The 22,916-nt window shown below is 50.2% G+C and overlaps 8 protein-coding genes across 8 annotated transcripts; 2 read left to right on the forward strand and 6 right to left on the reverse strand.

Moving 5' to 3' along the window:
• Window positions 1-1,392: 1,392 nt before the first annotated feature.
• Window positions 1,393-3,097, reverse strand: CTAM01_12605 (C6 zinc finger protein; the record flags this gene model as incomplete). The annotated part of the gene is made up of 2 exons (XM_060528610.1): window positions 1,393-2,767; window positions 2,979-3,097. 2 exons carry the CDS (start codon window positions 3,095-3,097, stop codon window positions 1,393-1,395), a joined length of 1,494 nt encoding a protein of 497 aa, XP_060376764.1.
• Window positions 3,098-3,910: 813 nt separating this feature from the next.
• On the reverse strand, window positions 3,911-5,812 carry CTAM01_12606 (major facilitator superfamily transporter; the record flags this gene model as incomplete). The annotated part of the gene is made up of 8 exons (XM_060528611.1): window positions 3,911-4,189; window positions 4,254-4,511; window positions 4,579-5,121; window positions 5,185-5,239; window positions 5,292-5,334; window positions 5,395-5,467; window positions 5,527-5,556; window positions 5,618-5,812. 8 exons carry the CDS (start codon window positions 5,810-5,812, stop codon window positions 3,911-3,913), a joined length of 1,476 nt encoding a protein of 491 aa, XP_060376765.1.
• Window positions 5,813-10,547: 4,735 nt separating this feature from the next.
• Window positions 10,548-12,971, reverse strand: CTAM01_12607 (uncharacterized protein; the record flags this gene model as incomplete). Its single annotated transcript, XM_060528612.1, has 2 exons — window positions 10,548-12,316; window positions 12,377-12,971. 2 exons carry the CDS (start codon window positions 12,969-12,971, stop codon window positions 10,548-10,550), a joined length of 2,364 nt encoding a protein of 787 aa, XP_060376766.1.
• A 245-nt stretch (window positions 12,972-13,216) lies between these two features.
• CTAM01_12608 (uncharacterized protein) lies at window positions 13,217-13,423 on the forward strand (the record flags this gene model as incomplete). Its single annotated transcript, XM_060528613.1, has 1 exon — window positions 13,217-13,423. The coding sequence occupies one exon, from the start codon at window positions 13,217-13,219 to the stop codon at window positions 13,421-13,423; it is 207 nt and encodes a 68-aa protein (XP_060376767.1).
• Window positions 13,424-14,894: 1,471 nt separating this feature from the next.
• CTAM01_12609 (uncharacterized protein) lies at window positions 14,895-16,735 on the forward strand (the record flags this gene model as incomplete). The annotated part of the gene is made up of 5 exons (XM_060528614.1): window positions 14,895-15,021; window positions 15,112-15,300; window positions 15,404-15,446; window positions 15,529-15,999; window positions 16,093-16,735. The coding sequence occupies 5 exons, from the start codon at window positions 14,895-14,897 to the stop codon at window positions 16,733-16,735; spliced, it is 1,473 nt and encodes a 490-aa protein (XP_060376768.1).
• A 719-nt stretch (window positions 16,736-17,454) lies between these two features.
• Window positions 17,455-17,719, reverse strand: CTAM01_12610 (uncharacterized protein; the record flags this gene model as incomplete). Its single annotated transcript, XM_060528615.1, has 2 exons — window positions 17,455-17,540; window positions 17,599-17,719. 2 exons carry the CDS (start codon window positions 17,717-17,719, stop codon window positions 17,455-17,457), a joined length of 207 nt encoding a protein of 68 aa, XP_060376769.1.
• A 979-nt stretch (window positions 17,720-18,698) lies between these two features.
• CTAM01_12611 (uncharacterized protein) lies at window positions 18,699-19,157 on the reverse strand (the record flags this gene model as incomplete). The annotated part of the gene is made up of 1 exon (XM_060528616.1): window positions 18,699-19,157. One exon carries the CDS (start codon window positions 19,155-19,157, stop codon window positions 18,699-18,701), a length of 459 nt encoding a protein of 152 aa, XP_060376770.1.
• Window positions 19,158-20,564: 1,407 nt separating this feature from the next.
• On the reverse strand, window positions 20,565-22,167 carry CTAM01_12612 (uncharacterized protein; the record flags this gene model as incomplete). Its single annotated transcript, XM_060528617.1, has 2 exons — window positions 20,565-21,250; window positions 21,306-22,167. 2 exons carry the CDS (start codon window positions 22,165-22,167, stop codon window positions 20,565-20,567), a joined length of 1,548 nt encoding a protein of 515 aa, XP_060376771.1.
• Between the last annotated feature and the right edge of the window lie 749 nt (window positions 22,168-22,916).

Here is a 22,916-nt window from a genome sequence, read left to right on the forward strand (position 1 = left end):
GATGAGAAGATAACCCCCACACCTTACCGCGCGGAAGACGAATTCCGCAAGATCGTTTTCCTTGAAACGGGTCAGTCTCCAGCTTCAAATCTCCAAAGATTTAACCATCTTTGAATAAGCCAGATAAGAAGGCTGGATCCCAGATATTGAGTAGAGATAGGCTAGTCTCTAGCATCCTGCCGACTTGTTGATTTTTAGATACCGATGCCGTTCTACTACCTATATTACAATGTCAATATATTGCGCAATAACTTTGGCTTCGGACACACAGGGAGTTTGAGCGCGACTCAAAGCATTCTGACAACGTTGTGTCGTTTTATTTGATAAAGAGGAATGGCACGCTTTGATAGTTCAGTGTCGTCAATCCCTATAAGCAATAATCTGACCTCGCAGAACAAGACCTTAAGGCTCATCAATACTAATATTCAACTGTCCGATAGTCGTGATTCTCAAGCTCTCTGACCTACGCATCAGGCTTCACAGCCGCCCTCTGTCTTTACCTAAGAGTCGATCGAGTTTTATTATGTATTGATTAAGTGACACATCTACCATATATTTAAGAAATCATAATGGTCAGGTTGATTCCCACGTTTTAGTGCTGAGAGTCTCCTGTGAGTCATCCAGTCGTCGTGGGTTCAGCCTATGGATGCCCCTGAGGCATCTCATCAACGTCTCTGCTCAAGAGGCGTCGAAACATCTACTTTGTGCTATATGATGTGTCGAGATGATCGTATGGGTTGAGTGAAGTGCATCGACGGTTTGTTTGTAGTTGGCTGGTAGACCACGGCTTCAAAAGTGCAAAAATGCTCCTCATCATCAAAGGCATGTTCCCACACCGAGGTTCGAACTCGGGTCTCTCCGGAACGCTTTCACGAGACTGAAAGCGGAGTATCCTAACCACTGGACTATATGGGATATCGTCTAGGTATCCCGATGAACTGAAGTGATCGAGCGATGTGATCGTCAGATATCAGAAGCAGGGAGTGCGCGCGAACTTTGCTCCTCTGGGAATTCGACGCTTGCGCGAGAATCAAATTCGGTGAGAGGAAATAGAGTCGTCGTCACGACTTCTAGGGTGTGCGTGACCACAGCTTCTGGAGTTGCCAACTTGAAAGCTTGGCCTTTTCATAAGCTAAGGTACAGTACAAAACATGGACCTGCTTCAGTGGAGGAAGACATCGCAGCCCCGGAGCCTCTCTCAAATTGCTCATTCCTAATTTCCATATTTGTCTTTGACATGTTCTATCAAAATGCTCAGTAAGTATATTCTCTTCTGGTTAGCAACGCAGAGCTCTTAGGTATTTCAGTCACGACTCCTTTGAGGAATATCGACTGCCTTCAAGTTATTCGTATTTAGAGTTGAGTGTCTAGCAATAGCCCACAACCATTTAATCACTCCAAACCGACCGGTATCCTTTGCTCTTCCACAATCCGCCACTGGCCGTCTGCTAGTTCATACTTCCTCCTAAACACCTCATCCTCGTATAGAACAACCTCTTTATTGACCAGAACTGCACCAGCATGATCGTCGACTCTCCAGTCGTTTTCTGCGCGGAGGTCTTGGCTGGTCTTTGAAATGGCGGCGAACAATTTGGTATCCCAAATGCCATCCCGGCGGGGAAAGTCCCTGAGCAGACGGTGAGCCTCTTTTCTAACGTCTGCATCGACACAATAGATGCTCGCAGAAAGAATGGCCCAGCTCGGGCTGGTTTCCATAGTAAAGACCTCCCTGGATGGGTCCATATTTGATTGTCCCTCGAGAACGATCCTACTCATAGCGAGTATCTCACTAAATTCCTCTGTCGACTCGACTAGGACTTCTGTGTTTGTGTATTGAGAGCTCTTCACAGAAATGACGAGTGACTTGTATAAAAGCTGAAGGCTCAACATTTGTAGGCTTGCTCGATCATTGCGCACTGCCTCTGTCGGAGGCCTTGTGATTGATAACGCCTCAAATCGGACGTGCCACCGGTCGAGGATGCCCATGTATCTCTTCACCTGATGTTTCGGGATCTTTGTCAGGTTTGAAGGAGTCCCGAGGTCTTCAAAATGCAACGCTGAATGCATCTTTGTTTGATATATAATGAAGTGTTGGATGACCTCCCACCACCGATGAGCCTCTGAAAGCGTTGCAAAGCTCTTTGGCAGCTCGTCGACTGCATAGCGACTTCTTCTTCCGCGGCAGCACCAAGGCACCCAGGTCTCAGTCTCAGTCGGGTGATATCCATTCATGGTCCATGATGACAAGGTGAAGCGCTGGAATCCTGAGATAACCTCATCAATCAGCTTTGGAGGGCATTCTCCACTCACGCCCTGTTTCATCACTTGATCTAGCATACTGCATCCATGATTTATATGGGTGAGCGCAGCTAGATGGTTGCCCTGTATGGCTTCGAAGGCGACGAAGAGAATACAGGAGAGGAGAGCACGAGGGATACTTCTCTTTGATGATGCGCTGGATCGAATGATGTGAATGGCTCTTCCATAATGTTGCAAAGCATCCTTAATGAATGGACCCGCGCCACTGGTGCGTTGTAGGCGACTATCGCTGCCCAAAGTGACTGCGCCAATGGCAAACGCTGCGTGTCTGATGGCCGGCTCTTCACGGGCAATTTGTGGTATGAGCTGTGTGATGAGATCCGACGGAAACAGAGTAAACTGCTTGCTGAATGTCATCCAATACTCGAATTGATCTTTCTCGAGTTGTGCAGTGAACATGTACATCTCGTAGTTGGGTCGAATGAGCAGTGGGCGGTATTCCTGCAATCTACGTTCATTTCCCGTGGACTTTGGTGCGTATCCTTCGCAAGTTCGCTTTGATTTGCCGCAATTTAGACAGGATGGCTTCCCCTCATCGCAACGGATGCGTCGTTTTCTAATGATTGCGTTAGCTCGCTGCATCACAAGCATCGGTGAGAATTGATCGGAACGCATATCTCAGATGCGGTTGTTGTGTCTTCATGTTGCTCGTAACTCACTTGCATGTGATACAGCCTGCCCGAGACTTCGGAGCTTGTCTCCGGCGGTTTACCTTCGGCCGGTCCCTGAGGGCAAAGCTGAGGATCTGGGGCGCCGAAACCGGGGCCACCGGGGCCATTGGCTTTTGAAGAGCTCTATCTGCCATGGAAGGTCGAGCTTATGCTTTTCTGGTAAAACCGTGGAGTCGATGCTGGCGTTACCGAGGGCTTCGCACTCCCCGGCTCTGGGACATTCAATGGAGAATTTAAAGCGACGTGAAAGAGGAGCGGTAGGGCTGACATTTAAAGGTTGCCGCTACAATAGAGATACCTCCTGTCAAAATAGGCTAAGCAACTGATCGCGACCCCAACCGCCTCGCTTGTCCACCCACATCCGTCGATCCCAGCGTATGCAGCATAATTCGGCCTTCAGATGTTCCTTCAACGGCACCAAAATCTGACCCTTGACTCAGCTGCCCTATTAGAGACGCGGAAGCGAATTGACTGGAGCCATGTCGTGTCAGCTTACCACATCACCTTAGTATCATCTCCCAACGAGGAGTGAGGATTTGCAGCTAAACGCATTTTCCACAGAAAGAATATCGAGCTCTAGCAGCTTTATTGAGAAAGCAGGTAGAAAGCTGTGGGCCATCTTGCCCATACTAGAGCCGGTACCCAGGAAAGCACAATCAACGACCACACCAATCCTCATCAAGTGAACTCCAATAGCACGAATTCGATACCAGGGGGAAGGGGCGATGACAAGATCAAGCTGAAATTCGATTGATGCAAGGTCAGAGGAAAAACACGAATATCATTACTCGAGTACGGTACTACAGCATGTTTATATGATCAGCTCCAAAAACAGACGTAGCCGTAGTGATACTTCTAAATGAGTGTGTATGAGTGTGCAAAAAGCAGTCCCCCGCAAGAATTCGTATCAAAGTTTACATTCAGTAGACATAAAAGACGGCGGTCTCGTCAGGGGAAGCCCTGAGCTTCTCATTGCGCTTCTTCAAGATGATCTTTCCAAGCCAAGCCAGCAAAGCAGTAGCAATGCTGAATGCGGCGCTGCTTGACATGGCGATGACATAACGAGGCTCGTCGCTGCTGGGCCAAAGATATGGGGTCCAAATGAAGCTGACGTTCATAATCATGGTCACCATGGAGATGGCCACTGCCTTTTTCTCTTTTGTTTGACCACAGACACTGCCGCACCAACCTAGGATCAACTGTTTCCGGAGTCAGCTACAATGGCAAAGTTTTGCAACGATTTTGGAGAGAGAATAATCGCACCGAGTTGACTCCGTATGTACCGATGGTGAAGATCACCATGGAGACGTATCGACCAGCCAAGTTCATTGTGGCAGCGGCTGAAATAAAACCGACAACGGCGACGGCTTTGGACGCGGTGATATGCCATGTGCGCTCATTGAACTTGCCTGATGACCAAGACACAGCAATGGTAACCGCACCAGCAATGAGGTAGGGGGGACAGGTGAGCACGAGGGTGATGGTTGTGTTGAAGCCGAGTGTCTTGACAACGCTTGGAAACTGTTCAAGAACTTGTTGTTAGTCGTCTCCTCTCTCACGTGTCGATCAGGAGTCATAAAAGTCTTACAAAGTTCTTGAAACCATTGGCAGCCAGATGCATGTGGGCCATCGCACAGAAGATCCAGACCATGGGGTCTTTGGCAGCTTGACGCAGACCGTTCCAGGTGCTGGTCTCGCCCTTATTGGCAACGGTGTCGAGTTCCATACGGTTGTAGGCGAGGTCACGTTCTTCCTGTGTCAACCACTTGGTGGTCTGTGGGAAGTCGGGAAGTAGAAAGAAGCCGATGACTGCAATGACGAACGTAACAGCACCTTGGAGGATGAACAGCCACTTCCAGCCTGCAATGCCCGCGAGGTCATCCATGCCGTGGAAAATCCCGGCAGCAATCAGGCCGGCGAAGGCAGTGGCGAGAATATTTCCGGTGTAGAGGATAGCAATGCGAGTGGCAACCTCTTTTCGGGTGTAGAAGATACTCAGCAAGTAGACAGCACCGGGATAGTATGGAGCTTCGGTAACTCCGAGAAAGAACCGGGTGAGGAGAAGTCCGGTGAAGTCCTTGGAAACTGCAGTGAGAGCGCTAACAACAGCCCAGAGCATCATCATGATTCCCTGGAGACAGGCAACAGATTTAGTATCTCCCTGCGTTCAGAGTCGGGGGCTGTGAAGAAGTACCATATAGCGGCTAGGCCGGGTTCGAGTAAGGAACATATTTGAAGGGATCTGTCCTCTAGTAGGATGGTGTTAATTATGAAACAAGTGAACATCGACGAGCATCTTACAGAATGTAACCGACGAAGAGAATCGAAACACAGGTCTGGTACTCTGTCAGATAGAGGCATTAGCGATATTCTTAACACCACCAACGAATATTGTCAGACGTACGAGAACCAGTTAAATTGAGGTCTTTCTCGAGATCGTTGAGACGAGCCAAAGCAATGGCATTGCGGTCAAGGTACTGTTGCAAGAGTCGTTAGTGTGTGTTGACGACGTAGAGGCTCCAAAATGTGGACTCACATTCAGCCAGTACATGGACCATAGCATCGGCTAAAGAAAAGCATTAGTTAGTCCATAGTCACTTAGAGAAGGTATCTGGAGTTTCAAATACCATGATCCATCTGTCTAACTTCTTCACAAGAGCGATTTCCTTGGGATCAGTCTTCTCCTGAGCCCCAGAGTAGTCGATCTTGCCCGTGTTCCTTGGAATGGGCTTCTCTGGGTTCTCGTCCTCAAAGATTTGGGGTTCCATATCCTTGACTCTGTCGGCTTCATTATTAGCCGCGGTATTGGTTTTGGAGGTCATGATTCCGGCTCTTGCTTTGGCAATTTCTTCTCGGAAGTCCAGACGAGCAACAAAAGAAGTGAGGAGGAAGATATTGAGACTGATGTTAGCAATGCTAAGCTGATTGCACTCTGTCTAGCGAGATTCATTTTCCATTTCCCCACGGGGTCTGGAGCTCTTATGTATTCGTACAAGGCGGGGATGCCCAGACCTTACCCTCGTGGGATGACCTCCAGCCTCCGTCCACGTTGTGCTCCCATGTCGTGCCCGCGATCGACTAGGGGCATGGGCTCGGCGAGTCTTGGGTTGCTTACACCCACACATGTTCATCACGAAATCTCACCGATTTTGTTTCTGCCAAGTCACGCCCGACATGTTCCGAACACCAACGACCACCCCCTAGTCATTCCCAAGAAGGAGAAGACTTGCCCAGGCGGGTGGCCAGCGATCCTGGAAGCGCGCACAACTTGAGCTGGTGGTGTACGCTCCTAGCTAGCTGCTATTATAAGCGTTGACAGGAGTCACGACGAATCACTTTGTGCTACAGAAGAAAGTTACCAAGAAATACCAAGCTTGGGGAATGTGACATTGCCTTCCTTCTACCCTTGACTGTCCATGTGTCTTGGCAAGTAGTAGCGTGCCTCTCCTCAGTTGCCTCGTGTTATTTTGTTTGCAAAGTAGTGACATAGACTGCCGAGCGAGGGATGAAAATCCCCGGAGGCATGGCTTTTGAGAATGAACGTGGTGGGCATAATTCTTGGCTCTGCGACTTGATGACTCGTCCCGAGTTGACGACATTGTGTTGCTCGTATAGTGATGCGAGTTAGAAGAGGGTGATAGGCAAGACTCCCATACCAGTGCCTCACCTCGGCCGCCACATTCACTTAAGGACGCCCGCACCCGGTCAAGTCGGGGTGGGCTGTGCATGTGTCTCCGTCCGGGGAAGTGGGAGGTCGGTTTCTGACCTGGGGAAAGTGGGCGCAATCAGTGTCGCGCTAACTCAGCTTTCCCCGCGTTCCTCTTCGCTGGATTGCTTCAGTGCAGGTTGGGCATGGTGGCGTGAGTTCTTTGGGGGAGGGGATCAGGTTCCTGGGTCGAACGACGCAGCTCAAGGTTGGTCGTAGAAGAAGGTGGGCCAACCTGACGATGGTTCCCTGCGTTCTAGAATCCAAACCACCGCCAACAAGCGCTGCCGAGAGTGAAATGCGCTCAGGGCCAGGGAGATGGCGCAGCGCCAAGTAAGGCCAACAAGTGCCAACCTTGTTTCAAGCCTAGTCGACGGAGCAGGCGAAATGTAATTCACTAATCATTGACTTGCCCCGGACAGGCTCCGGGTGTTTATCTACGGTGGTGTGCTCACGCACGTTCTTGTATCTATGTTTGCGTTGTTTTCCCAACAATGATAGGTCGTGCCAGACGTAGTTCAAGCCCTCATTCTTGGCGAGGGCAGGCAGGTCGGCTGGTTACGATTTGGCTCGGCACTTGCGTGAAGGGGAAAGCTTCGTTTTGGCGCCGCGCACTAGAATACTTGGAGTCAGGCTAGAAGGTTGATTTAGTTGCTTCCTTGATGACGGGGGCGAACCAGTTTGAACGAAGCCTTCCCTGCAGCGCTTCTAGGGCGTCTAGTGCGTTATGATGCGCTGAATACACGACCACTATCACAATCAGAGCGGGCGTAGAAGCTCGCTAAGAAGCTCGTATCACATAGTACATGGGATATTCGAGGCCGCATGCCTCTGTTCAGCGACGTTCAGGTGGAGGATGTCCAGCTTATGTCTGCAAGACGTTGGAGTGACGATATCCGCGGTACCAGTCGAGCAATGCTAATGTTCATGTCCGCTGTCTTCGATGACACCCAATGGACCAACTATCGGTGGCATCCATGTAGGATCGAGTTGCGAGCATAGCAACGTCCAATGCGAATGCAGAAACGCAGGATCGCAGGTGACCATCCACGAAAGGTAGTCTGACCTGCCCACCCTTGCAGACCTGCTCTGGCGTCAAGCATGAAGGAGGCCCTCGTCGCATTTGTGCGGTCTCAGCTCCATCGGAGTGGGGGCCTCGCAGTGAAATGCTAGAGACAGGACGAACGCCGTGGGGAAGAAGGTCTCATTTGGAGCTTCAAGGGGACAGTACCGGTGGCGCGTCCCCGGAATTGCCCAACACGAGATTGACAGTTGACAAGCGACGCGGCGATGATTCCCCGGATCTCGAGCCCCATAGTGACCCTTACCGGACCCTCTGCTACTTAAACAGTTGGAGTCGAGATAGACTGGTATACTTGTTCGACTCATTCTGGTCGTCGATTCGGGATATCCAGGCGAATTTCCCCAGGGCTGCCAGCTCAGGCCCGATTTAGTGCTTGACTGGCGCGGCGTAGGATTGATTTGTCGGTGACGGCCTATGAGGCATATTCTTCCCCCGGTGTCGTGCTGGTGCACCCCAGGCCCAATCCAAGAACGATCGAATGGATCATCTCTCGACAAGATTGTCTTGGCTGAAAAGTGAAAAAAGGCTATACCCTACTACGGTATGTGTAGCCAAGAGTGCCCAGCGTCAGAAGGCGTAGCTGGGCATGCAGACGCTTGCTCTCGGTGTCTTGGCAAGAGGGGTGCAATCAACACACTGCTGTCCGTAATTACATGTAGGTAGTTGCCCACTAGAAGAACAAGGCCTCACGAGAGCAGATCAAAGTCAGTCAAGAACGGAGGGCCCAAATGTTTTACCAAGTTGAGGGGGAAGCAGACGGAAAAGGTTGAGGTTAATTATATCGCCAGATCTCCCACCCGCGGCACAACTGATTGGAGAGACGCGGTCAAAGCCTGCATGCTCATAGACATGACTTCATGTAGGATGGTCCGGATCATTGGCGTCCTCCCGAGCGAGGTACCCTTAGCCCTAGAACAAGAGACCACCACTTCCCCGCTCATCCCTTGACTACATGTGCATCTTTGGTATGCAAAACGTACGGCTTGCTGGCGAATTGTAAGGGCAACCGGTTGTTTAGCTCTATCAGAAGCTTGAGATCAGGGAATGAATTGTCATGATTCCGCCCCCTCGTCTTCTCCAACTTTACCCCATTCCCACTCTTCCCCCCCGTAGTTGGCGCCAAATGGGGCCGCCAAGGTGATTCTATCCACAAGGGTCGGAAGAAGTTGAGAATTGGTGACGCCGGAGTGAACGCCGTTGGTGGCTGCGGCTGGAATACCGGTCCAACAAACGACTCGGCTGCAGCGCGCCACCATAATGCGATGGATTTCTGGTGTATGTCAGCCAATACCATTGATTCGAATTCTTGAAGCTCCTCTCTCATGTCCCCAAGGGGAAGTCACACGGATTCTGGCTTCTGCGGTGGACTGAAGGGAAACCGCTCGGGGTACCATCGTTCAAGCGGGGGGCGGGCGTGTGCGATGCGATATTTTGTGCTGATATTTGGACTGAACAGTTCGAGCGTCGAATGTACGGATTCGTTTGCCTGCTTTCTGATCATTCTGCTTTCGTTTACTTTGTCTCAGGTATGCACACTCTCAATCGCGTGCTCCTTTGAAAGATAAGGTACCCAAGGGCGTCGAGATACGATCTTGTCAAGCACATCGCTGCTGGTCCTACACAGTATTTGCGCAATATGCATGGTTTAGGCATTGAACGTGATGTATGGACAGACTAGCAAATCCCACAATGTTAAGCAAGTCCAGATTTGTTACGCTGCAGTCTCACATGCCCTCGAGCCGAGATAATTTGTACTATTCAGAAACAGCAAGGGCTGCTGGACCGGCTTGCGAAGAAGGTAGCATCGCTAAACATTCATCCAAGATATCTGATGCCAGAACGAATAGCGAAGCCTTGGAGACAAGCTAATTATAAAATAGTTGTGTGCTGAAAATATGGAAAGGGACTGGGTTGTTTCTTGTCCTGTCTCAAATTTCGACAGAAGTGTATGTCCGGATAGGCAGTTTGCAGCCTCCTCAGGTTGCTGGACTTGATTGGCTGCACCTTTACGTTCGGTTTTTCACGATAGATCTCTTGTTGGTATCGAAATCTCGATGTTTGATAGCCAGAATTCTTAATCAACTTCACGCAACTGCTCATGTATTGTCAATCGCTTCCGCGCTACCTGAGTTAGGCTGAGAGGTCTTGATAGCACAAATGTTCTTTTGGTTCTGCAAGCCCGCCAAGTCAATTGGCATCGGCCAAGAGTCTGCTAGCAAGGGGCTTGAACCTTGTGAACGCCTCCAATTTGGCTTGTTCCGAATTCTTCCGTCCAAGAGGCTTATCATGAGATCTCTTGCCCTAGAGCTTACATGTTGTTGTACCAAAAGCCTTTGGCTCCGCTTCTAGCGAATGCGAGGAAGAATGGAGATCTACCTTACCTTCCCGAATAGAAGAAACGGCTTCTGGCCTGCCTATAATTTTGGATGGAGAGCGTTCCCACAGAAGAGAATAACGCCGTTGTCAATCTGAGGCCGGTATCAGTATGACGGGCGCGAGTCTCCATGCGAGCATCACTTTGAGCAATCTTGCTGTCAGTATCAATTATAGTACCTGACGGGTATGGTCTAGCTTTCAGGGCATTGTATCATAGTTGCAATGCGTCGGTACCGAGCCCATTCGATGCAAGACCGATTGACGAGCGAGTTTATTATCACATACTCCAGCAAAAGTTAGTGAGAAGCTTCTCCTACAACATAAGAAAGCTTGACCTAATGGCCAAATATCGACAATCTAAGTTCTTTTGACAAAAAAGGAAAGTATTCGGTCAAATCAACTTCACCACGCTATCTCTACCATTTTCGACTACATAATCCTCTGTCCTATCGTCATCGCAGGCCAGTATCAGTATCCCGATTCTTTCATACGTCCCGTGGTCTGAATGTACTGAAGAACGATCGCCCTTGGTGTTTCCTTTCTTGCTGTGACCGCTGACGGTGAAAGTGTCTCCATCGTCATCCACCTTTCGAAGCACGAGAGAAAAAGCTTTGGTCGGCATTTTCTTAGTGCCTATGCCGTTCTTGTTCCGAAGTTCGGGCTCTCTGCACAAGTGTAAAAGATAAATGGTGCTGCCAAGCGGCACATAATCTTTACCAGGCGCCCAGAAATTGTAGTCAGGGGCTATTTCCAGTAACGTGCTGCCGTGTAGAGCGAAATAGGTCGGTATAGGAGCGTCGATTTCCCCTTCTTCATCATTCTCTAGGCGTGCTGTGATCATTGGCCCGGATAAAGTTATGTGGCCCGAGATAATCTCCATTGTTGGATCTGCTCCCGCAGACTCCGTTGAAGCTTCGATGACCACTGTTCTTTGCATTTTCGCATTCGCCTCTTCCATGAACTTGGATGCCAATGTCGTACGTAGATTGGAATAGTGGATTCTTGATGTCACAGATGCCCATGACCACGTCGGAGCTGTCCAAGCGTCCAGTCGAGGGAGAACACTTTGGGTAGCCTGCCAGGCGAGATCGTCAAGCAAGCTGTCTTCCCAGACCCCGGCCAGGTACCTGTCTTTTCTATACCTCTGCATATTTTTTACCACGCCTGCAATGGCTGGGAGGATGTCATCTTGATAAGTGAGCCTCGTTCTTTTGTAATTCTGCACCGTACTGCGCCAATCTGGGTACAGCTCCTTGGCCTCAGTCGCAGATGACAAGTTTCGTACGTGAGCACCCTTGGTATGCGCCCATCTTGGTTCGGTGTCGTATATCGTGGTCTCTCCCATACACTCGCAGGCGCAGACCTCGTTACACTCCCAAGCCATCTCTACATCTCCAAGGTGTAGGATTCGGGGAGACAGTAGACGCTCCTGGAATACCCAGCCACGGTTCAGCAAAGGGAAGTTACCTGGGCTGTAGTTTGGTTCACCAGATGCGTCGGATGAGAAGAAGTGCGGAACGGTGTGTCGCACGTTTGCGTGCCATGTCTTCCCCTTGTCATCGCGATGCTCTACCCTCTTTGCTTTGTACTTGCTATCGCTATGGGCGAAGTAGCTCTGGTGAGGGTTCGAGGATTTCGTTCCCGAAATCGTGACGTGGGCGCCTTGAAAGACTGATGCCATATGAGCTGCCTCTGCTCTCCAATCGTCCTTGTCGTCCTGGATGATACAGAGCGAGTCAATCCAGATGTAGCGGATTCCCAGCTTGCGAGTCAGTCTTACAGCGTCGCGATACCCTTCGGGCAAAGATGACCAAGTGATCCGGTGCATGTAGGAATGATATCGATCTTTGGTCAAGCGGATATCTATGGTGCCTCCCCAACAGTAGCTTAAGCAGACATATCTATCGCAAATCCCTTGGGTCTCGTGAAGTCGAATGTCGCAATCAGTTGTCTCATGCGAACCCTCGACGTGATCGTCGAAAGGCCCTATGTCCAGAACGCGGGTTGGCATTCGCCTGTCACTATCTGTTGTCCTACAGAATGAGTGCTCTGAAATGCAGTGCTGTAGGCGAGCTTGAAACCATCGAAAAGCTGCATCGGAAGATGTGTCTCCGGAGATGTGGTAAGCGAGGCCGATGGAGTCCCACGATGCAGGTTCTTCTATTGCGTCGGAATGAGAGAGGATCTAGGGTGACTTTCTACTCTGGAAGACTGGCTCACCTTGAGTACCGAAGAAGTTAAGTTCGGCAAGAACTTGCTCTCGTAACTGTGTCCAGGGGACAAAGATCTTGCTAAGATCCAAATGGTCGCTCCTGGCAACGATGACACCGTAGGCCCCTTTCATCGTCGCTGATCTTCTTTTCGTTCGGATGAACTGGCGTCCAGCACATCCTGAGTTCCAGGTCTCCATCACAGAGACTCTTGAGCTAATGGCAATGTGCCTTGGTAGACATGCTCGTACACCAGCGCAGATGATGCTGCAAGACAGACACCCAGCTGCGGCCCTCTTTTCGATATCCGTGACAAGAGAGAAAAACCCCTCGTCCATACCTCCACAGGTCATGCAATTCCCAGTCTTGGGGTCACGGTGTATTTCAGCTTTTCGCACCCCTATCTTGGCGAAGAACGTGTCGCATTTTTTCGCCAAGTTAACGGCGATAGTACCAGCTCGGATGAATGGGTTATCTGATTTCCTATTAAAGAAAGAATCGTCCGAGTCACTGTCAGAATCGGCTTGTTGTTGATATTGCAGCCAATCGTTCTCCTCGCGGCTGACATTGTCATCATTAGTGTCGACTTGCAGTGTTAATCCCATTTTCAATCAATGTTGTGTCCAGGTGAGTGAAGGAATAGGACGGGGCTGATGTGCTGAAGATTGTGTGAGAAACACTTCTATTGATATGTACGGCCGACATAGAGCATTGTGATAGTGGCAGCCGAGTGCGAGAAGCTTTCTTTCCATGTCGTAGGACAGAACTTCGCGGGACATAGCGCCAAGACATCAGGCGCGCGCTTCACCCCTGGAATGGCGGTGGCTGAGCGCGAAATAGAAAAGCTGAGATGGCGATCACTGATAATGTCGGTCGCTTCATGGGCCTCAAGTTCAGCTGGAAGGACTCAGGCGAATCAGCAACAGCCACCTTTCACAGACGACTAGCGATTCATGACACAAGCGCGCAGTCAAGAGTCAATTTGACCTGGTTCTTATGTACCACATCCTTTCTGACTGAGGTTCTCGAGGAAGCTTATTCCAGCACGACGATCTAAATTGACAGTGCAACTGACGATAACCACCCAGCGAAGGGTCAAGCGCTTCGTCCAAGGCTCGTTCAGCGCGAAGCAATCAAAATTGTAATTTCCCTACATCCAGGTGGGATCACGTTTGCTATCAAAAAATACCTCATAAACGGAAACATAACACTAAGCAGTCGTCAGTAAATTTTACCCTCAGAAAGGACATCGAGATGCTCTGCCTTGATTTATGTATCAATGATGAGTCCTCGTCGATATCGCTAAGGATATGGTATGTAGGTAGCTTCAACTTGGACACCGCGAGGGGCGAACAAGGGCCAGCCACAATGGGCGCATATTCCGCTCATGAGCAAGAAAAGATAACCATAGGTGACAAAGTAAGTAATCGAGAGGTAAAAACAAAGTCTTACTGAGCCCATCAAAGGCTTGACGTCGGACAAACTCCATCATGCTACTCTCAAGAAGCAGCAACCAACCACGTGCGGTCGGTGGAATTGCGAGTGAGCAGGTCGGTACTTTCTTGAGTCCGGGCCTGTTGCCCGCCGTCGACTGTTGGACGAAGGTCCTAGACCGATCATCCACGTTTCTTTTGGGGCTGTTACCCACTTCGCGCTCCACATGTACCCATTCGCGAGCTTGTTGGACCTTGAGACCTACGACCGCCTGCGTGGCCTTGACCTGACTGAGTGCATGAGAAGACTTTGATGCGTGTTGCAACTTGCGACTCCTATTGTGAAGGTGCGATAGTCTCGAATTCGCCCGCGGCAGGAAGGAATCCAGAATCGGAATGTCGCGTCTGATCGTCTCGTCATCCCATGGGGCATGGAGAGTTCGATCCGGTAGTCTCAAGTTGCGACTTTGAATGCAACGACATGGTACTTCAACCAGGTTCAGACATGCCAGTAATACCCAGAAAACACGTGCTGCCAATTATATCATGCTCACTCGGCACTATAACAGACGCTATTTTAATATGCAAAATTCTCAGGCATGGTTGCAGCGTTGGTCGACGGACGAGTCAGTGTCACCACCTCGGTTTACCTATCCGGCTAGCAGCGCAACCTTGTGCTTCCTCAGTCGGTCCACGCGATAGGCTTTGACCAGGGGTTCGTTTCGAGGAGATGGAGAACGCGTCCTAAAGGAGACCCCTCGTCGGGAGCGAGTCATCTTCCCACGCAATAAGACAGCATATTCTGTGTAGATATCCGCATCAGATGGCGAACTGGAAAAGAAACCATCAACAGAGCCTCCCCACACGGGGCTGAGATTCCCTGCACTGCATCTGCAGCTTCCGGCGGCGGGGGGGGGGGGGGGGGTGCACGGAATTGCGAGACGGGGAGACGGCTGGGTGCGCATCAAAAACGTGGTGTCCCCTCGTCTGAGCTGAACGAAATCTCAAGAGACCGAAGAAGCTCGGTCCTTTGCGCTTTGGTTTCTTGCGGAATCGCCATGTACGGATGACGTCGCGGCGCAAGTGACCGTCGTGATGGTATTTCAACTACCGGCCGCTGTCGATGCCGAAGCTGTCGCGGTGATATGCTACTCCTTCATCTGCTTCTTCTCCAATATCCTACTGGGATGGCTGCTTTGGACGCACAATGACCGGACAAGTTGTAGGTTGCGGACCATCTTCTCTCTCCAGTGAATTCTCTTCCAGGATTCCCTGGCGGCCAGTCGCAAATCATCTTACACATTCTTCCTAGATATTGCCTGCATCTCCTACGCTACTCTCATTATCACGACGACGAGTATTTGCCAGCAGTTCTACGACTACGCCTACTGGCGAGACATTCTGACAGAACAATTCTACTATGCGAGACAAAACGCCGATAATGCGGAGGTGCAATACCACAAGGGCTCCCAGGGCATCAAGCTCGTCCTCAGCTACGTTCGTACGTGCATGCTCTTTTTGTCGGGGGTTTCCTTAAGATAGCCCAAGAGCGACCTATCGGCCTTGGTGACTGGCGCCGCTGACTTGATTGACCGGAACAACAGGCATCTTTGGATTCACCATTGCATCAACATTTGTCTTTTTCTTGTAAGCCAGATGCCAAAGAGAAACTCCCCCCCCCCCTCCCCAAACAACAACGAGAGGTATTGCGTTTCTAACACGAAGAAAGTGCCTTATCCTTGGCCGCTAGTGTCTACGGATGGTTCGCGGCAACGCCGAGGACAACACACACCATTTCCATTGTCGGAAGAGTCTTGCCCATCATTCTCACCAGTATCACCGTCGGCCTGATGCACTCTCCGCCGGCCCAGAAGTCGTTCCTGGTGTACATGTTTGTTGCCAATACACAATTTGTCCTGAGCCTTTTTGGAAGCGCTGTACTGTTGCTCATGATCCTTTTGAAATACGTCCACTCGCGGCGGAACCTCACAAGTTGGAACGTGCTCTACGGGAACCCGGACATGAACTCTTCGCTGCCTAGCAGCAATAACGGCGGTGGCAGCGTCAAGGCACGGTCCGTCTGGCTGGGCAGTGCCTCAAGCCGCGGTGGACGAAGTCGAGCGTACAGCGGTGCTGGCACCAATAACACATATGACAGTTGGTTGGTGATCCGACTGTCGATCGCCTTCGCAGTGCTCTGGTCAGTCACACCACGTTCGACCGGAAGGCTGCGCACACGAATGTTCTAACCTCACACTGGCACGAACGCTAACAGTTGGACATGTATATGCAGTGTGTTTGAGTACACAAACGTGATACCGCGCATCGCCGCGGCAAGCCACACCATCGACACCGCCGACAACTTGGAGCCCGACCTCAGCGTGAGACGAGCACGTTCCAGTATCAGGGGATACGTTGCCGGCGTGACACCAAGCCTGGTCGCCTTTCTCGTCTTCGGGACGACCAAGACGTTTCAATGCAAGATTCACGACACCTTTATGCCAAAGGGATTCTCGAGGCGGAATAGGCAGAAACGGAACCTGTCCCTCTCTTTGAGAGACTCGGCCGCCGCGTCCCCGCCCCATCCACCAGCTCGGCGCCCGCAGCAAGTAGACGAGTTCTCCCTCGCCGACATGAGCCCAAAGTTCCTGCAAAGCGGCACCTACAGCCCCCAATTTCCGTCTGGTGGCAACGTTAGTCCTAGGCTACCGTACGGATACCATGCAAGCCCTGGATCGAGTCTCGGCACGCCGAGGGGTGTGCTCCCGCCTAAGGCTCTCATCAACCATGCTGGACAATTTCTGAGCCAGGGGGTCAGCGCCCCCAATCCACGGACACATAGCGCTAGTTCCAGTCCGAGTCTACAGTCCAAGTTTTCAGTATACGGGCAGCCTGAGGCACGGGTCAAGGCTCTTCGTCAGACACCATACAAATAGGAGCTGGCTGCAGAGTTGGAGGGGCGGAGGGCGGTCAATTTTCTTCAAGCTTTGTAGGCAGTGCGATGGAGTTACGGGCGTTGGGATGGGGACAATATCACGCAGATACCAGGCAAGGCTCTGATGGCTGAATATCAGTAGCAAAGCAATTCATTTCTCCCGCTTTATGACCGCGTGTCCCTCATTGTAGATTTCTTGCAGTCACGGAGCGCGCAAGGTATCTAATGAACCATAAAATGTCTAACGTAGTCTGGTGGACCATCAAGCTGGCTTGAGACAAAGAGTCACCCAGATAGTGGTGGTACGAGGAGAGATATGGGATGGACTATACGTTGCGGCAACTCTCTATAAGCGCTGTGGTGCTAAAGTTGAGTATGCCTTCCAAGTCCCGGGACTCTGGCTCGAGGGTTGATGGGACCTCAATTTCGTTGACAAGTTCTCCCTCTACTAGGTTTATACACCTAATCACAGGTAGGAATACAACCGTGAGACACTTCACTTAGGACAAGGTGAGAAAGTGAATGCAATTTAAGTCTTTACTTGAGCCTTTGAGCTAGATTCAACGCCCTGACCTGTTCACACCGAACCTAATACCATACATGTTCCGACTACATTTTACTGCTGCCTCTGTCGCCCCATATTATGTTTGGCATGAATTAACTTCTTAATCATGACACCCAGCATCTATATAGAATCCTGCAGACATCGTTGCCCATCACTCAGTCGCAGTCGTCACAGAATGCGAGGCAGGCAAACTGGCAGCTGGCCCGTTGCAGAGACTCCTGTCTGCCGGGCCCATTGTAGGCTTCACTTTCGTTAGAAACACGCATGTCTCAAGTGTGTCTCCAAGAAAAGATACTCCCTATCGTGGCACTCGACAACGCAGTTATTGCAGGTTCCCTGGAACGGTGCTCCCGTGCAGGCAGCGATGACCGTGGGGGCCACCATGGCCGTGACGAAGAGGAGAGACTTGGTGAAGAGCATTGTTGGTGGTGACTCGATACTTGGGGAGTTCTTGGTTGTGAAAAGAGAGATGAGTGCGGTGAGTCTGGTGTTGTTATAATGACGGAGTGTAGCGGAACTGAACCTCATACTTATACTTGCTCTGCCCATCGATTCTTCACATCGATTATTCAAAGCCTAGCGAAAAGATCAGTCACATCACAATCAGTCCACAAGTTCGAGGTCTGGCGAAAATTCCTCACCTCCGAGTCAAAGGAATACGCATATCTCTTGGCACGCTCATAAGTGCTCCCAAATTGGCCGTCTCTTGGCGCAAGAGACACAGTCATCCCATAGTTCTGCAAATCTCTACTGTATTCAATCTCATAATATTTCCGACCCACTCCTTCAGCCTCGCGATGCCCACGCATCACAACTGATCATCAGATAAGATCACTACCCCGGTACTTCCCAACTCGCGACCCGGTACTTCATGTCCAAGCCGCCCAATTAACAGAGTCTATCGTGGACGAGAACTTTGCCGCCTAGCTGCGTGTCATGTGGGCGGTCTTGGCGGCCGAGCATAGATACCTGGTTGCTATCCACTCTACCACTGCGAGCTAGACAAAAGATCAATCCTTCGACTTCAGCTGTACAAAAGGTCCAACTCAAACCTTTCGCCAAGAGAGACTACGTCCAAAGTTCCTTGAGGGACGAGATAGCCTGTTCTTAGAACCCAAATGGATTCATAGCTACGATGACAACATCGATTTCTAGGTCTGAACCATTCACAGTTCTGACATGAGTGGGAAACAGCGTGGTTCTCTTTGGAAGACTAGAAGTGATGCCTAGCGTGGAGTCAGTCCTCAACCGTATACCAAGCAGCGTCCATACGTAATGTCCAATTATTATCATCATCGTCACTGAGTTGGTGAAACGGATTCAAACGACAAGAAATGCCAGACCTGGAAGCAAACATTCAGCTCTCCATCTCTCTTAGATCAGCAGTCAGCAACGATAATCAGACATCCTCCATCTTCGTCAGACCACTATCATAATTCACCAACCAGTCCCCAGCAAAGTCAAGCTCGGGCAGCTTAATCTCCGGATTCCTCCTGTTAATACCCCTCGCGAACAGCACCCTCGCATACACCGGATCAAACACAAACACCGTCTCCCCCGTCAAGCTATTCCTCACTTCCGCCGTCGCTTCCATCTCGTCAATAGCGATGACCTCCTCCGGCCCTACCATCACAGTCGCCCACTCGATTTGCGTTTTTATGTGCTCCGCGACGCTGGCTTCGAACCGGGTGTCGATGAAGTGCAAGCTGTTCTTGCCCGCCGCCGCGACGTAGGGGGTATCCGGCGCCACGATCTGCGGGCCGTGCCAGGTTTCGATGAAGTTTGGGATGTAGGTGCCGCGGTATTCGTCTTGGAAGGTTGGAGTGCCCTCGCATGGTCGGAAGGGGCTGAAGATCATGGTTATGAGAGGTGCGCAGAGCATACTCGGTTGATATGGGGTTTTCCGTGAGGTTTTGGGTTTCGGGGCTTGGACGATATCAGAGAATGCGTGATATTCTTACATATTGTCAGGCTGTATGCCGACTATCTTACATAGGAAATGACGCATCGTTGTACGGCAAGGTCGGAAGATGGGCCGAATACGAAAAGTCGGTCGCTTCCCATCAGCCAACAACCAACAGCCAACGACCAACACACGTCTTCGGATGAAGCGGCAAAGCTAGCGCCTTTCCACTAACCTCCTTCCGTCTTGGGCTACTTACTCTGATCTGCCTCTGGAAAGACTCTGAGATTGTTGGAGTCTTTAGAGGACGTAGGGACACTAGATGACTTTGGATGGTGGTGAGTGAGAACGTGTGTCAACAGATGTCTCTCGCTGACACCGCCCGGAGGGGCGTGGCTTTTCAGCCTTGGTCAGAGTGAGAGAATCATCGAGATCACACTTGACGGCGACCTGAACCACCGACGACTCCGCAGCGTGCAGGTATTCATGGCCGGTGACAGAGGACCGGGAGGTCACTTGATGTCCGTCTCGGAGCTCACGTCGATGACTGCGGAGGGCCTGCTAATGTATTACCTACCTTATGGTCAAGGATGTATGAATCTGTGCGTCCGTCGCATGCAATTCAGCCGCTGCGGAAGTGAGTCGTGGCGGCGGGGAACGACGGGAGTCGTCCGTGTCGTCGGACTTTAAGCCCCCAACTGCACGATTGGAGAGTAGAAAGCAACAATAAGATATCAACGACTGTCTGAAACATTACAATACTGAATTCATGTCCTCGGAGATAGCAGTCGGACTCGTTCGTGGGATGTTTCTCGGTCCAAATGCGTAGGGGATCAGACGGATCCGACACGGCGTCGCGGTGGCCTCTTTCGCCAGACCAAGTCCACAATTGCCTGCGTGATTATGACAGTGGCTAAAAGGCAGAATAAAGGACTAAGCCTAGGTCCCAACATCTAGGAATATTCGAGCAAAGATCCTCGAGATATCGCACAGTCTCCGGCCTGGGCGGCGTGCACCTCTCGGCCCGAGCCAGCAAACCGAACGAATGCGATATGGACGGAAGAGTAGCGGCCTGCTTCGTCGGACGGCCCCTACATGGCTGTAGTGGCGCCTCACTTTATTTTTGAATTGCGATCGTATCACCTGTCGCTCACCTTCAAGTGGCTGCTTTAACCCGCAGACTTTACAACTGGAGTGAGGGTGAGCAGGGTGGAAGTGGGGTTCAAGGGTTCCCTTTCGGCCCAATACGAAGGCAAAAGATACTGAATTCAGAAAGGCGCCCTAATCAGTACATTAAAGTTGAACGTCAAATCACTTCATTAACTCATGAGAGATATCACCTAGTATTCAGCCTAGCTATGTCTAGGTCTTATACCAACTCGATTCAGCTTCTCTTTGCATCTGTAATAAAGATACTGGATGAACAACCTCCGAGGGCAAGTCCAGGAGCTCGATGGCATGAGCATGAGAGTCGATGCTTGTAGTAATGAGAGGCTCTGGAATGACTTTGAGGTCATGCCTAGTATTTTGATCGGCAACCCTCTGCCAATTGCGTATCACGCTAGGTTCCAGCTTCCAATCCCATGTTCCTTGCCAGCCAATACAAGTATAACTAGACTTTGCGTGGTAGAAGAACTTAAAAGCTTCACCCTTCCGACCATTCCATAGTACCATTGTATGTAGGTGTGGAATTGAAAGTGCAGTTGTAGCAGCATTTCTTAAGAGAATCTCTATCTTGAGATTCTCTGTTTGGGTAAGTATCCTTGATGTAAGAGTTAGGAATCTCATGTGGCTCCAAACCCAGTCTTGTTGACGTGACCGGAAGAAGTCCGAAGCTTCAATCAAAAACGTAACGGAGAGCTGCTCGAGACTAAGACTCCTCTTGGCAAAAGCAGCACTGACCGTCGGTGATGTGATCCGGATTATATCAGGTGCAGTGATTGGTGAGATAGGTCGAAACGAGGTAATGTATTCTTCATTAGTCTCTTCAAACACTGATATTTTCTTCAGTGCTTTTGGTAAATGGGATTCGATAAGCTTCAGGTATTCTGTAGCGTGAGTCGTTAGTAGGTATAATATATATAGTCAAATACTATATCTTACCGGAATCCCAAATAAAATCTTGTGCCATCTTATCCAAACTTTGCCATGGCTCATAGATTAATGATTGTAACCGAGGAAGTTTATCGAATAGAAACCCTAGCACTCGAGGTTCAATCCATCTTCGACATTGTCGGCGAAGTACAAATCGTGTTACCGCTTTGACTTGAGGGAGGCCTTCCTTGAATGTGAGATGGAGAGGCTGAAATATTCGTGAAAAAGAATTTCCATTGGGGGCATCGACCTGACGTCCATTCATCCAGCCATGTTGAGAGTCGTGAAATGAGTGCTTTGAGTCGAGGTGGGATAACCGATGACCAGGCCGGTCGAATTTCAAATCCTCATCCTCGCCAATACCTCCAAAATAGAGGTTCTTAAAGCAGTGCTCCTTATCACTAGGAGACTGGATGCTCAACTCCAGGGTCAGCTCGGCTCCCTCTACCACTGGCCATTGAGACAAGATCGAAAAAAGCTTCGTAATTGCTCGTCTAGCCACGCGGCCATCTTCACAAGCCCATGAATAACTTTCTGTGGTCTGACAACTTCGACATGTATATGGCTTTAGCTCGATATTTAGCCAGATATGTCTAACAAGCTGTGCTTGTTTTACACTAATCATAGCTTCTCTATCATCTAAACAGGAAACTTGTAACTTCAGCTGGCGGAAGCTTTCCTTCTCTAGTATGGCCTGCCACTCCTTACAAACGGAAGCGCAGGCGCCCCAACCAGAAGTTTGTCGTGCAATAGTTTGAAGTATCATCTGCCGCAGTTCCCATGGTAGAGAAACCCAAGTCGCTACATGTGGCGGTATAGTGGTATGAGACTTGCAGCCCGGCGTCAGAACCGGCTGAATCGGCACCGTCATTTGGGATGTCAAGAAGGTACTAAAGGTTCAGCGGTTAGGCAATGAAAATATCGACTGAATGAAATACGGAAAAGGGAAATACCTTGAGAAGTAAACCTGCCGTAGACAATAAACGAATATGTTATCGAATTTGACCTCTTGACTTGTTTCGTCAAGTTTACGTGTGAACGTGTGAGATTAAACAAGTCACTGCTTGTCAGATGCGAGTTTAAATACTGCCATTGTCAACCCTGATAGTTGAAAACCATCGTATATCAAGGTCGACGAAAAGCTAGAGTTTATAGTTTTTAGGTTACTGTTATGGATAGGTAGAAGAGAATAATTTACGGGTTCGAAGACTACAGGGTTGCCCAAACATCTTTTAACGGCAGGGCACTACTTACTTCTGTGCATTAATTGTTTATGAACTTTCAAACAAATGGAACGACATATACAGCAATTATCATGTGGCTTTTGTGGTTGATATTGGCATCTTCGGCCCAAGTCGGCAAGAGATTGGACACGTCCGACCGGCGACGCGGGAACATGGTAGTCGACGTCGTCAGCCTTCATGTCCTCATATGGGTCGCTCTGGCATTAGTTGAAGAGCAAGAAGACCAGGAGTATTGAATTTCCCCCGAATACATCCAAGGTCAGTATCAATTCTCTCAAATGAGCTGTGGTGTCGTCTCACGGCTGCATTCCTGTCGGCGCGGATCGGTAGGAGATGGGACGGACCCGACACGGAGAAGCGGGGCCGGTCGGCGGAC

This window comes from Colletotrichum tamarilloi (assembly GCF_030869305.1).
Source record: "Colletotrichum tamarilloi strain Tom-12 chromosome Unknown Scaffold_79.1, whole genome shotgun sequence".
NCBI classification, from domain to species: domain Eukaryota; kingdom Fungi; phylum Ascomycota; class Sordariomycetes; order Glomerellales; family Glomerellaceae; genus Colletotrichum; species Colletotrichum tamarilloi.